We start from the raw sequence: 14,354 nt of genomic DNA, 5'->3' as shown, positions 1-14,354 counted from the left end.
ATTAAGATGGCAGCGCTGCACTTGGAGGGGGAAGCCCATGACTGGTGGTTTCACGGCCTGACCACTTTGGGGCATGCCTAGATAGTTTCTTATGAGGACTTCACCCGAAGGGTGGCGGACCGATTTGATCAGAGGGATCCGGAGGCATCTTTCAAGGAATTGACACAACTATGCCAAAAAGGCAACCTAGAATAGTACTTCTCAGATTTTCTGCGGGTTTCAGTGATGGTCCCGGATCTGCCCGAGGCAAGGATGGTATACAACTTCATGGAGGGCTTGCTTGAGCCTCTGTGTGGACTGGTGAAGTCACGCAGACCCTCCACGCTGCAAGAAGCGGTGGTGTGTGCCAGAGATTTACAGGGGGCCATCCCCAAGACCAGAGCGCCATTTCCTACACGGACCCCTTTTCCACAGAAGGGGCATGAGACTAGACCCCCACCACCAAGGATCACACAGGGGAGGGGCAGCTCGATGAGGAGACATGGAAGGACCTCCGGAGGGGGAAGTTGTGCTTCACATGCAGAGAGCCCTGGGCACCTGGCCATAGGTGCACTGCAGGTAGAGCACATTACATTGAGGTCTTTTCTGACAATGACCAGGAGGACGAGGTGGGGCAAGATTGCAGTTGGATAGATGGAGAGAGACCGACGGACAGAGGTCCGCAACCACCACCTCCATAGGGAGGGGCATCTATTGCCTCATCAGGAGGGGTCCTTGCTTCTTTATGCCGGATTCCTAAGTTTCTGACACTCAAGATCAAAGGTACACTACAAGGACAGAGGGTTTTTGTACTAGTGGACAGTGGGGCTACACACAACTTCATAGATGCACAGTTGGTCCAGAGGAGAGGCCTCACCACAACAGATTTTAAGGGATTCTTTGTCCTAGTACCAAGTGATTGTACCATCTAGTGTACCAGATACGTGCCCTCTTTTGATTTTGGGTAGCATCGGATGTGCTCTAGCCACGCAATTTGGTGGAGAGTCTAAGGCACATGAGATCTCCAATACCTAGAAAGGGTTTGGGAAGATTCTAAACAATTTGGGAGATATTAAAATAATTAATACTTTTAATGGAGTCCCTAAGTCTAAACTTAGAGAAATTAAAATATTAATGTGAATTAATATAAAACTATGTTAGAATAGTCCAAAAGTCATGGATCAAGCCAGATCTAATCTTAGCCGTTGATTAGGGACTTAATCTCGGTCATTGATTTGCCAACGAGAAAAGTATAAGAGGAGGCTTGAGGGTCACTTGAGGAACACACCAAGAGATCAAGATTTCGACTTTCTGAGGCTGGGTTTGCTGAGAAAGTTGAGAGAGTGATCAAGAGTTGCAGCTGAGGGGCAGTGAATACAGAAGCAGAGAGTCAAAGATAGTGTCAGGAAGATCAGCGCAGCAGCTGGGAAAGCTGACACAGAAGGCAGAAGAGGGAACTGCTAGGAACAGACGGAACTTTCGGAACAACCAGGAAAGTTGACGCAAAGGGCAAAAGCTGGAACTGCCAGGAATAGCCAGAACTGTCGGAACAGCCGAGAAAGCTGATGCAGAGGGTAGAAGCCGGAACTGCAGGGAACAGCAGGAACTGCCAAGAACTGCGAGAACAACCGGGAAAGCTGATGTAGAAGGTAGAAGTCAGAACTAGCGGGAACTGCCTTAACAGCCGGGAATGTTAACACAGAGGGCATAAGTCAGAACTGCTAGGAACAACCGGAACTGCCGGAACAACCGGGAAAGTTGATGCAGAGGGAAGAAGCCGAAACTGCCGGAAATAGCCAGAACTACCGGGAACTGCCGAAACTACCGGAAAAGTTAACACAGAGGGCAGAAGCCGGAACTACTGGGAACAGCTGAAACTGTCGGGAACAGCGGGAACTGCCGGGAATTGCCATAACAGCCAGGAAAGTTGACGCAGAGGGCAAAAGTCGGAACTGCCGAGATTTTTCTCTGTTAGGTGAGTTGGATTTGGCACCCAGATTGTATTCTAAAACTGCTTAATAAATCAAACCCTCAAATAGCTGCACTGGTTTTCTTGCATTGCGTTTTTCCGGGGACATTAGTCCAAAAATAATGGTGTCACTTGTGTACTTGTTTCTGTTTCCTTCAGTTGATGATCTGTAATGTGTTGAGCATGTACTTGTGTTTATTTTCAGTATTTACATGTTAAATAACTTGTTAATTAATCAAAACAAATAGGAAGGAATAAATCAGAAAGTACATGGAGGGTTTCTAACTGTTATACTTAGAAACTTGAACATGGTATCAGAGTGTGGTTGCAAATCACAGGAGAACTGAGGACATCAGCAGAGCAGAGCAGCAGCAGCAAAAAAAAGTTGTCCCGAGTGATAGAAGCTGTTCCTAGCAGCAAAGTAGCAAGGGAGGGGTGATGCTAAGAAGAGGCTGCACAGAGGCTGAGGGAGGCAAAGACAGGCTCACGCAGAGGCCAGGGGGGCTAACGCAGTTGGCTGAGGAAGCTAGTTTGCCGGTGTTGGGACTGTGCATAGCCTAGGAGCTCTCACCTTCAGGTTGTTGGGGTCTAGGAGGCTGTGGGTAAGTTGCAGAGTGGAGCTGGTGGGGTACTGTAGTCAGAACAATACCTAACAGGGCAAGGCCAAGGAGGAGGGAGTTGCTACCGAGGGTTTCTAGCCGAGAAATCCGGATCAGTGGTGCAGCTACATAGACTATCAGAGTAGGCGGCATCTCGACATCGGCAGAAGGATTTCCAGAAGTGAAATCGAGGCTCAGAGGAAGTCACATCGAGAAATTCTAAGAGGGAAGTAGAAGAGCAGCGAAATAGACACGGAGTAAGAGACCAGGACAGACTGGACAGAGCCTCAAACTTCGTAGTCTGGAAGGCCGGAATCTTATCCGTACTTGAGAGAAATCGTGTCAAGCACTTCGTCTTGAAGACGATAGCAGTCCCAGTTAACCCAACTGACAATGATAGATATGAGGAAGCAATGGCGAGGGCCAAGAGTATCATTCTTGATAGGATCAAGGATCATATAGTACCATATATTGCCGAGAAGAATACAGCATGGGAGATGTGGGAGGCCCTAACCAAGTTGTATCAGCATACTTCCGTGCAGAGGAAGATGCTCCTAGAAAATCAGCTACAGTCATACCAAATGCAGAAGGGAGAACAGATCGACACCTTCCTCAGTCGATTGAAGGAGATCTGAGATCAGCTGACTTCCATAGGGGCCACATCAGATCCAGAGAATGGTGAGAACAGCCCTGAATGCAGTCTCAGAAGACTGGGAAGTGTTTGTCTAGAGCATACTGGGCAGGGCGACCCTTCCAGATTGGGAGGAAATGTGGGCAGCTCTTCGCCAAGAAGAGATCAGGAGGGTGACCAAGACGGGAAGCAACAGCAAGGGGATCAAAATAAAGGAGGAGGAGGTGGATGTTGCCCTAGAATTCGAGGGTAAGCAAGAAAAGCGGAAGAAGAAGGACCTCTCCAAGGTCAAATGCTTCCACCGTGGAGAGTTGGGTCATTATGCGACCTAGTGTCCGAGGAAGAAGAGCAAAGGAGAGGCTTTCGAGACCAAGGCACGCCAGCAAGGGCAGAGAAGGAAGTGGAGACAGACGATGACTGTGCCATGAGTGCACACACACCACTTGAGCAAAAGTGGGGAGACATCGAGCTGTAGTCAAGAGGACTACAGAAGATTAGGGGCAGGATCCTCGAGGTACCCAACCTCTTGGATTATACCTAGCTACGGGAGCCCCGAAGAGTAGCAAGACTAGCAGATGTCAGTAGACACAAATGAGGATGGAGCGACAGAGAGAGCTACAATGTAGGATTCCCAGGGCAACGCGAGGCTAGCAGGCAACAACAGTGTGAGAGGCACGGGAGTGTTGCACCAGTGCAGGATGGCACAGAGAGGTGTGCAACAATGATAGATGCAAGAGTTGTTGCAGCAACGCAGAGGTTAGAGAGGGAGCACTTGTCAGCGATAGAGGGAGCTTTAGCATCGGCAATGTCTTTAGCCTAACAGAGATGTCAGAGTTGGGAGATCAGTTACTTACTTCTCGATAACTGAGTTGCAATGTAGCAGTTAGCAGTGGTGGTGCTATGGGAAGCACGATGCAGCATGATGAGAGGGGATGCAGTGCAGACGCAACAATGGTAGTGGCAGGGCCATGGGCAGCAACACAGATGTAGAGGGAGTTGTCGTACAGATGCAGCAGTGGTAGTGGTAGAGCCATGGGTGGCAGTACGAGATGCAGCAGTACAGATGATGGGCAGCAGGCCTAGCATTAGGGACCGATGTCGGATGATCAGAGTAATACTCAGTAAGGAGTATTGCTAGAGCACAGTCCTCGCTAAGAGGGAGTGTTGATTTGGGGTAGCATCGGATGTGCTCTAGCCATGAAATTTGGTGGAGAGGATAAGGCACATGAGATCTCCAATACCCAGAAAGGGTTTGGGCAGATTCTAAACAATTTGGGAGATATTAAAATAATTAATATTTTTAATGGAGTCCCTAAGTCTAAACTTAGCAAAATTAAAATATTAATGTGAATTAATATAACATTGTGTTAGAATGGTCCAAAAGTCATGGATCAAGCCAGATCTAATCTTAGCCGTTGATTAGGGACTTAATCTCGGCCGTTAATTTGTCAACGAGAAAAGTATAAGAGGAGGCTTGAGGGTCACTTGGAGAACACACCAAGAGATCAAGATTTCAACTTTTTGGGGCTGGGTTTGCTGAGAAAGTTGAGAGAGTGATCAGGAGTTGCAGCTGAGGGATAGTGAATACAGAAGCAGAGAGGCAGAGATAGTGTCAGGAGGATCAACGCAGCAGCCAGGAAAGCTGATGCAGAAGGCAGAAGCCGGAACTGTCGGGAACAGACAGAACTGCGGGAACAACTGGGAAAGCTGACACATAAGGCAGAAGCCGGAACAGTGGGAACTGCCGAAACAACCGGGAAAGTTGACGTAGAGGGCAGAAGTCGAAACTGTCGGGAACAGCCAGAATTGCCGAGGAACTGTCGGAACAACCGGGAAAGCTGACGCAGAGGGCAGAAGCCGAAACTACAGGGAACAACTGGAACTGCCGAAACAGCCGGGAACTGCCGAAACTGCCGGGAAAGCTGATGCAGAGGGCAGAAGCCAGAACTGCCGGGAATAGCCAGAACTGCTGGGAACAACCGGGAAAGCTGACATAGAGGGCAGAAGCCAGAACTGCCGAGATTTTTCTCTATTGGGTGAGCCGGATTTGGCACCCAGATTGTATTTTGAAACTGCTTGATAAATCAAACCCTCAGATAGTTGCACCGGCTTTCCAGCATTGGGTTTTTCCAGGGACGTTAGTCCAAAAATAACGGTGTCACTTGTGTGCTTGTTTCGGTTTCCTTCAGTTGATGATCTATAATGTGTTGAGCATGTACTTGTGTCTATTTTCAGTATTTACATGGTAAATAACTTGTTAATTAATCAGAACAAGTAGGAAGGAATAAATCAGAAAGTACATGGAGGGTTTTTAACTTTTACACTTAGAAACTTCAACACCCTCCTTGACAGTAGTTATGGGAAACTACTCGATGACAGACCACTTCTTTGTGGTCGACGTGCCAGACACCGATGTGGTGATGGGTGTCTGGTGGTTGTATTCCCTTGGGCGAGTCACGGCAGATTGGAGGAAACCTGAGATGGAGTTCATGGGGCCAGATGGCAAATTGGTGGCCTTGAGAGGCATGCAGTCTTATCTGCCTCAGACAGTTTCGGCCCACAGGATGGAGGCAGATCTTCGACATGGGGACATTTCATGGGGAGTCGAGTTGAGGATCTCAGAGGTTGGGGGACAGGCACAGCCACCACCAGCAGACATACAGGCTTTACTGGATAGATATGCAATAGTGTTCAGAGACATTCCACTAGGGCAGCCACCAGATAGAGGGTTTGAGCACACCATTGAATTGGAGCCGGGTATACACGCAGTCATCACTACTCCTTATAGGCACCCCAAAGCCTATAAGGACAAGATGGAGAAGGCCATTCAAGAGTTGCTTGCATTAGGGCATATCAGGGGCATAGCAGGCCTAGTTCCAGTCCTTTCGCTTCTTTCGTAGTGCTGGTGAAGAAGAAGGATGGGACCCTTACGATGTGTTTCGACTACCGAGCACTTAACTGGAAGACCCTTAAGAACCGGTACCCCATTCCCAGCATTTATGAGCTGATGGATGAGCTTAAAGGAGCCAAGTACTTCTCTAAGATTGATCTACGTTCGGGGTACCACCAGATCAGAGCTCGGGATCAGGACATGTCGAAGACAGCATTCTGGTGCCACTATGGGCACTTTGAGTTTCTGGTCATGCCATTTGCACTGACCAACACTCCCACCACATTTCAGTCTTGCATGAACCATATCTTTCAGGGACAGTTGAGGAGGTTCGTGCTAGTGTTCTTCGATGACATCCTGATCTATAGCCAGACGTGGGAGGAACACCTCCACCACTTGGAGGAGGTACTGCGCATTTTGGAGGAGCAACAATCTTATGCCAAGCTCTCCAAGTGCGAGTTTGGATTGACAGAAATGCTTTATCTCGGGCATATCGTTGGAGCAAACGAGGTGAAGGTTCACGAGGAGAAGACTCAGGCCATTCGGGATTGGCCAGTACCCCGAGATGTGACTACGCTGAGAGGCTTCCTGGGTATTTGCACTTACTATAGGAAGTTTGTCAAAAGGTTCTCACAGCTAGCTACACCCTTGACCGACTTGACCAAGAAAGGGGCCTTCACATGGACTGATGGAGTACAGATCACCTTCGATCGCCTCAAGGAGGTGATGAGCAGTTGCCCTGTTCTGGCACTCCCAGACTTTTCCCAGCCATTCAAAGTGGAGTGTGATGCATCAGGGGTAGGAGTTGGAGCTTTATTGTCACAGGAGGGGCATCCCATAGCTTTCGAGAGTCGGAAGCTCGTACCACATGGGCTGTCATATTCCATATATGACAAGGAGATGCTAGCCATTATGCATGCATTGGCCAAGTTCTGTCAGTACTTGGTGAGAAACCGATTTCGACTGAAGATTGATCACAACAGTCTTCGACATTTCATGGGGCAGCAGCGCCTCAATGATAGACAACAGAGATGGGTCAGCGAGGTGCAGGCCTACGATTTTGACATTGAGTATGTGCAGGGCAAGCACAATGTGGTGATCGATGTTCTATCCAGGAGACCAACTAGGTTATCTCTCATGAGCATCTGTCAGGATTGGAAGGCTCAGCTATTAGTAGAGTACTCCAAGGACAGGAGGGCCTGCGAAGTGCTGGAGGGGACACATGCAGATGAGCATTACCGTGTGATGGATGAGGTCATCTATTACAAGGGGCACATTTACTTGGTGCCCAACTTGCAGTTGAGGGAGAGAGTACTCCAGGCAGCTCACGAATCACCGTTGTCCGAACACCAGGGATTCCGGAAGATTTACATGGTTGTTCAGGAGAGATTCACATGGAAAGACCTCAAGAAGGACATGTTGCAACACGTAAGGGAGTGTGAGGCCTACTAGTGGGACAAGGGGGAGCTGACTCACCCTGCAGGGCTACTACAGCCATTTCCCATTGCGGAGAGGAAATGGGAAAGTATTTTGATGGATTTCATCACTGGGATCCCCATGATACAGGGGAAGGATTGCATATATGTAGTGGTCGACAGGTTGACCAAATTTGCCCACTTTTTCGCCATCCCCACTAGATACACGGTTGCACAGGTTGTCGAGTTGTTCTTCGAGGAGGTTGTCAGGTTACATGGGCTCCCCAAGAACATTGTGAATGACAGAGACAATAGATTTATGGGTGGATTTTGGCAGCAGCTCAATAGATTTATGGGTGGATTTTGGCAGCAGCTCTTCAGGTTGGTTGGGACAGAGCTCACTCCTAGCATAGTTATCGTCCTCAAATGGACGACCAGATGGAGAGGGTCAACTAGTGGTTGGAGGGGTACCTGAGGAATTATGTGACAGGTTAGCAGAGGACGTGGATTCGGTGGTTGCACTTGGGTGAGTTCTACTACAACACCACACACCACATGTCTATCGGTATGACTCCTTTCCGTGCCCTCTATGGATATGATGCACTAACTTTTGCTGATATTATTTTCGGAGACAGTCGGGCCCCAAAGGCCAAAGATTGGGTCCAAGAGAGCCAAGATATCCTCAAAGCTCTCAAGGATAATTTAACGACAGCCCAAAATCAACAAAAACTATATGCAAAATGGCACAGGATAAAGAGGCAATTTGAGGAGTGGGGCTTAGTATACCTTCGATTGCAGCCTTACAGACAGTCTATGCTGAAACAGAAGGGGGTCGAGAAGCTACAACCACGCTTCTATGGGCCCTACCAGGTGACTAGGCAGGTTGGAGAGGTGGCTTATGAGCTAGAGTTGCCTCCGTGGAGTAGAATCGATAACGTATTTCATGTATCATGCCTGAAGAATATATTGGGACAACAGATGACCGCAATAGCTGATCTACCCCCGTTGGATGGCGAGGGCCATTTGGTGTTAGAACCAAAGGCAATTCTGGAGAGCAGGGAGAGGAGATTGAGGAGTAGGACCATCAGAGAGTTCTTGGTACGCTAGAAGAACTTGCCAGATGAGGATGCCACCTGGGAGGGTGAGCACATACTGGAGCACCCAACTTTGAGGTTGCTTGAGGGCAAGCAACATTTGGGAGGGGACGACTGTCATGTCCCTTCTCAAATGTGTTATTCACGGGGTGCAGCTAGACAATTTTGGCATCGTTTTTTGCTTAGGAGGAGGGCCCCACACGCAGAACTTAGGAACTATAAGAAATTCGACTTTATTTTTGGCAGCTAGTGGAATGCGGGGGCCACCCACATGAATAATTCGAACTTAGCCAAGGGGTACGTTGGAGGGAAATCAAACTAGTTGAAGGAGGGGCCCACAAGAGACTAATGGGGCCCAAAGTGATAAAAGAGGAAGGAGCTCTCATTTTGTATCATTCTGATCATTTGACAAACAAACTTGCCTTTGTACACTCTGCTGCTTAGTGAGTCTATCGCTGTTTAGCCACGAGTCTTCCGCAAAGGAAGATTCAACCTCTACTTCGGGGGACTATCCATGCCCATCCTAGGGAGGATGTTACACAAAGATTACATGAGTTCCAGCATTGACAGACAGCCCATCCAGCCACACAGAAGAGGAGTCTGCGTACTTTCCAGGAAGCCAGAAACACGCAGAAGAGGAGTGAGCCAGCCGGGAGGTCCCTAGCTTGCTGGGAGTTCCGGGAGCAGGAAAGGTAGTGGGTTGAGGACATTTTCTCTGAGTTTTGCAGCCAGCCAGTCAGTGATTACAGCAGTACACATTTCTGGGCAAAGGGACTGCGCAATGGCCTCTAGCAGCAAATTCGTGGGGCTTAGGAGAGCAACCATCCAGGCAAAGGATCATCCGAGGAGCAAGGAATCAGTTATCACAGGTGAAACCAACATTTGAGGGGTGTTTTCAGGTGGATTTGCAGGCTATTTCCTGCAAATCGAATTTGGCAGCAGTAGCCGAAGAGGGGCTCCAAGGAGGCCGAAAATCCAAAGTCAAAACCAAAGAAATTCCCTTCTGGGTTTTTTTGGGTTTTGTCCAAGGAGTCTTAAGGATGAAAGGACAGAATTTTTTGGGTGGTTTTTGGGCACCTTCCAGTAGGTTGAAGTCAACAGATCAATAGTTTCATTGGGACAACGCAGTGCAAAGTGGTGCAGCAACTGAACAACCATCATCTCAGCCATTCCATCACCTGGGTTTGGTCCAACTTGTCCTTGAGACAAGCCCAAGTGCACCACTTCATTTATATTGTACCTATGCTCTCAGATTTTATAATATATGGCTCAGCAGTTCCAAATTTACAGTGTTTTTATGGGTGTTTAATGCATGTTTTTAATTTTATGTTGCTACACTGTTTATTTGTTTAGAAATATCACTTAAATCCCTACTTGGGAACATTACAGCGGTATAAAAGCCTAGTTCTTGGCTCAGCTGTGGGGTTGGTTTCCTATGAGAGGAGAAGACCGGGAGAACATCACTTACCGGAGGTAGAGGTACAAGAGTTGAGAAAGGGAGGTGGAAATTACACCAGACACAGAGGAAAAAGGGAAAACAGTGGCCAAAGAGGAGGAAATGACAGAGCCCAAGAGCAAGGAGGAGATGGCTTTCGATAGCCTCTTGAGGGCTTTGAGTGACTTGGCCAAGGGGCAGAAAGACATGCTGGAGGAGATCAAATCACAAAACCGAGACAGAGCCACACCTACAAGGTTTTTGGGTGGAGAAACTTCCGGGGCTTCTCAGCCTTCCGATCATCCCTCACCAGTAGCGCAACGCCCTTCAGTGAGTGTGCCAACTAGGGCTACACTACCCTCTTCCTTGCCAGTAGCACAAATCAAACCAGCAAGGGAGGAAGACACTCCCCAGATGGGGGACTACTTCAGATAGTGGCAGGGGATGGACGAAGATTTCAAAGAAGCCCTCTCCTTCAGAGATTACTGCAAGCTCAAGCAGAGTGAGAGGAACAAGAGGTATGGAGGACAAGGGATCCAAAATTATGAGCTGCAGAGAACTATAGGGCGAATGTACTTCCCTACATTTGATGGCACTGCCAAGTGTACAGCCAGGGCTTGGGTTGAAAAGATGGACACGTGCTTTCAACTCAACTGGATGATGGAGTAAGAAGCCATTAAGATGGCAGCGCTGCACTTGGAGGGGGAAGCCCATGACTAGTGGTTTCACAGCCTAACCACTTTGGGGCATGCCCAAATAGTTTCTTATGAGGACTTCACCAAGAGGGTGGTGGAGCGATTTGATTAGAGGGATCCGGAGGCATCTTTCAGGAAGCTGACACAACTGCGCCAGATAGGCAACCCAAAGTAGTACTTTTCCAATTTTCTACGTGTGTCAGTGATGGTCCCAGATCTGTTCGAGGACAGGAGGGTATACACCTTCATTAGGGGCTTGCTTGAGCCTTTGCGTGGACTGGTGAAGTCACGCAGACCTTCTACGCTGCAGGAAGCGATGGTGAGCGACACAGACTTGCAGGGTGCCATCCTCAAGACCAGAGCGCCATTTCCTGCATGGACCCCTTTCCCACAAAAGGGGCATGAGACTAGACCCCCACCACTGAGGACCACACAAGGGAGGGGGCAGCTAGATGAGGAGACGCGGAAGGACCTCCGGAGGAGGAAGCTATGCTTCACATGCAAAGAGCACTGGGCACCAGGCCATAGGTGCATAGCAGGTAGAGCACATTACATTGAGGTCTTTTCTGACAGTGACACTGAGGACGAGGTCTTAGAAGTTTGGAACGCCTGTTAGCTTGAAGTTTCACTATCATAAAATTTTCTTCAGCTTTTCTTTCATCGTTGACTATCTTCCTACCAAAGTGACATCTCCATGCTGACAAAGATACCATATGTTGTCCCATTGTTAAAGCAGCAGCAGCATCCCTGCTTACTTCTTCATGGAGAGTTAATATTGTTGACTCTAATGCTGGGGTAGCATCCTTCAGCTGACCAATAAGTGCCTGCATATTAGCCAAGTGTTGACAGTGCTCTGCAAAAGTAGTCTGCAGGGATTCAGCATGACCATTGCCTCCAGAATCAGATGTATTTTTCAGAGGTCCTGGACCTGCTCCGCTATTTGATCTTGCCAGCTGAAAAGATTGCTTATGTATCTGTTGTAAGGCATGTGTCCACCATCCAAGCATTTCAGCTACATTCATGTTCCAGGGCCAGCCAATTTCAAGGCAATTTGGCAACCCGAAACAATTTCCTCAACCAAGCAAATCTGAAACCCTTAAATAATGGATCTCACAACTGAATCCTTTTGGTATTGTTAGTGGAATTCCCTTCCATTCCTCAATAAATGGTTATGACCATATGTTTTCTAATGGTTTTCACAGATCCACTAAAGGTTGGTTACTTCCTGCACATCATAAACCATGAGTTGTCCTTTTTCAAGGACAATTAATCCAAAAAAGATGGTTGCTCTTTGAAGAATGTTAACCAGCAGCCTCAATTTTTTATTTGCTGTATAGAATGCTAACCCTTTCACCATCCCAACTCTCCCTTGAAATTAGAGTTGCACACATCTCGATAACATCCCGATTTTATCTCGAAATCATGATATTTTGGCCTAGCTGATATTTCCCTATTTTTACCAATATTTTGATGGTATCTTGATTTTGCCGATGTTTGCCAATTTTTACTGATATTTTCCCAATTTTTACAATTTTTTGGTTTTCCAGACCCTAGCCGATTTTATCCGGATGCAATGTTCACAACATTGCTTGAAATACTCAATCCAAGGCTTGATAAATAAGCCTTGCTCCGACCTTGCCTCTGAACAATCAACCTGCAGTACAAAAACATTTTTAACTGAATATATGATCAATTCTTGCAATGTTCATCTTGGCACAAGCATATTTGTTCAGTGAGAGCTCAATTGATACCAATTTCACAAGCTCATTCACAATTACAGTATGGTCACTGTGATATAATTTTTTTAGAGTCTGAATCAATTGTTGACAGTGGTGAATAGCACAAAAAACATATCATCTGTAAATATGTTAGCATATAATACAAAATCAGTTCCAACCAATTTCACCAACCTCTATATTCTGAAAAGAAAGACCTGTTGATACTCTTCGAACATGACAAGGTATACGGCTTGGGAACCTGAGTATGGCTCATTGAACCAAGATCTCCTTATAACAGAAGTTCTCTGGATCACAATCCTGCCGACAAAATATCTCTTCATGGGTGATTTACAAAGCAAGTTTTCCAGAATGCTTTGTGTTGAAGTGGATCTTCAATAATACCACCCAGACGCTTCTGGTTGCTGAATAACTGCTGTTTCTTTCCTTTAAAGGCTTCTACCCCATTGATTCTTCAAATGATCATAGCTTCTCCAACACAACTGCCAAATCTTCCATGCTTATCAGGGCCATGAAATCAAAGAGCTACATGTATTTTCGAAGGCTCAATGATGATGACAATTACTTAGGGTGGTGAAGAAATTCAGTGGAACAATCCTATGTAAAACAAAGGGTAACAGGCGGTAACAGAAAGTACATTAGCTTTGAACTTCGGTGCCCAGTCTAATATGGTGGCTCTTCTAGAATGGGTTGGAAGAGGAAGCAAAGACTTGTACAGTACTAGATATATTTTATGTAATTATGTAATTTAAACTCTGTTTTTCACCAAAAACAAATAATATTAATAATAAACATCTTTTTTTGAAAAATACATCTTATATTTACAAAAAAAAATACAAACAAAAATGCATAAAGTGGAAGGGTATATACAATGAACCTCAGAACCTCTACCATAGCATGACTAACACTGACAGAAAATCAGAATAAGTTGGTTGATCAAGAGATTGAGCATCTTTGATCAGCAGATTGCCCTTAACCAGAAGCTGGTGGCAGATCTCATCTTACCATAAAGAATGGAAAGAAGAGACCGAGATGAGAAACTATTAACTATTATAACATAGGGAGAAACAAACAACCAAAAAAGCCTACAAGAATCCCTGGATGTTAACATCATCTTATTTCAGCTTTTGGGTGATTTGACTCAATTGACATAAGTTATGTTACACACAGAACAAAATCGCAGGGAACTGATATGAATCTTCAAGTAGATCTGCACAGAACTCTACAAGGAATATGCTGTAAAGAAAGCAAAGCCATTCAAGACCTGAATAACAGACTTTGAACCAACAAAAGCTTCAATCTTCTTCCAGTCCCTATCAAACCTGCAAGTAAAACACAACCGACCTAGAATCAACTCTCTGATTCCTTTATAAAACAGAAGTACAATTCTTTATGACATAATACAAAGTGGACGTAGAAGGCAATGTAATTATAACACATTTGCAAATAATGTACATAATAAAACACATGCAACACAGATTAGGTAACAAGAGCTTGCGAGTGTTGAAATCAGCATTTTTGCACACATAAGTTTTCTTTAAAAGAAATTTTATTTATTTCAATTTTCAGGAAAAACAGATGAACAAAATCCAGTTAGTTCAAATCCTCAATGAGATAATTGAACTCTTATGTATATTTTGTAAGTACCATACACTAAAGGAATCACTGGATTGTTAGGAAGACAAAACAACCAGGGTTTAGCATTTTGGTCAAAAATTCAATCATGCACTAAAGCTCTATTGGGCAAGCTTGAAGATTGCATGTTTGTTAGTTCTTAGTAGCATCGGACAGGTGTTCTGGTCTCGATTTGTGTCTAAGGGACTAAGGAACACGAGATCTCCAAAACCCAGGAAAAATTTCGCGAGATAAGCTTGCAAAACGCCTTAATTAAATTAATTAGCCATCATTTCA

At 46.1% G+C, this 14,354-nt stretch overlaps 1 protein-coding gene across 4 annotated transcripts in view; it reads right to left on the bottom strand.

Moving 5' to 3' along the window:
- LOC149251386 (protein REVEILLE 8-like) overlaps window positions 1-14,354 on the bottom strand; it is a 302,326-nt gene that overhangs the window by 165,733 nt on the left and 122,239 nt on the right. For all 4 annotated transcript variants that reach the window (XM_089459399.1, XM_089459397.1, XM_089459400.1 and 1 more), the window contains exon 2: window positions 13,708-13,765. In XM_089459399.1, the coding sequence (XP_089315525.1) occupies window positions 13,708-13,765 (58 nt within the window). The remainder of the gene's footprint in view (window positions 1-13,707; window positions 13,766-14,354) is intronic.

The sequence above is a fragment of the Pinus tabuliformis genome, chromosome 7 (genome assembly GCF_031772625.1).
Source record: "Pinus tabuliformis cultivar Carrire ecotype Pingquan chromosome 7, CPIR1, whole genome shotgun sequence".
In the NCBI taxonomy this organism is placed as follows: domain Eukaryota; kingdom Viridiplantae; phylum Streptophyta; class Pinopsida; order Pinales; family Pinaceae; genus Pinus; species Pinus tabuliformis.
This window is presented reverse-complemented; position numbering and strand designations above follow the sequence as displayed.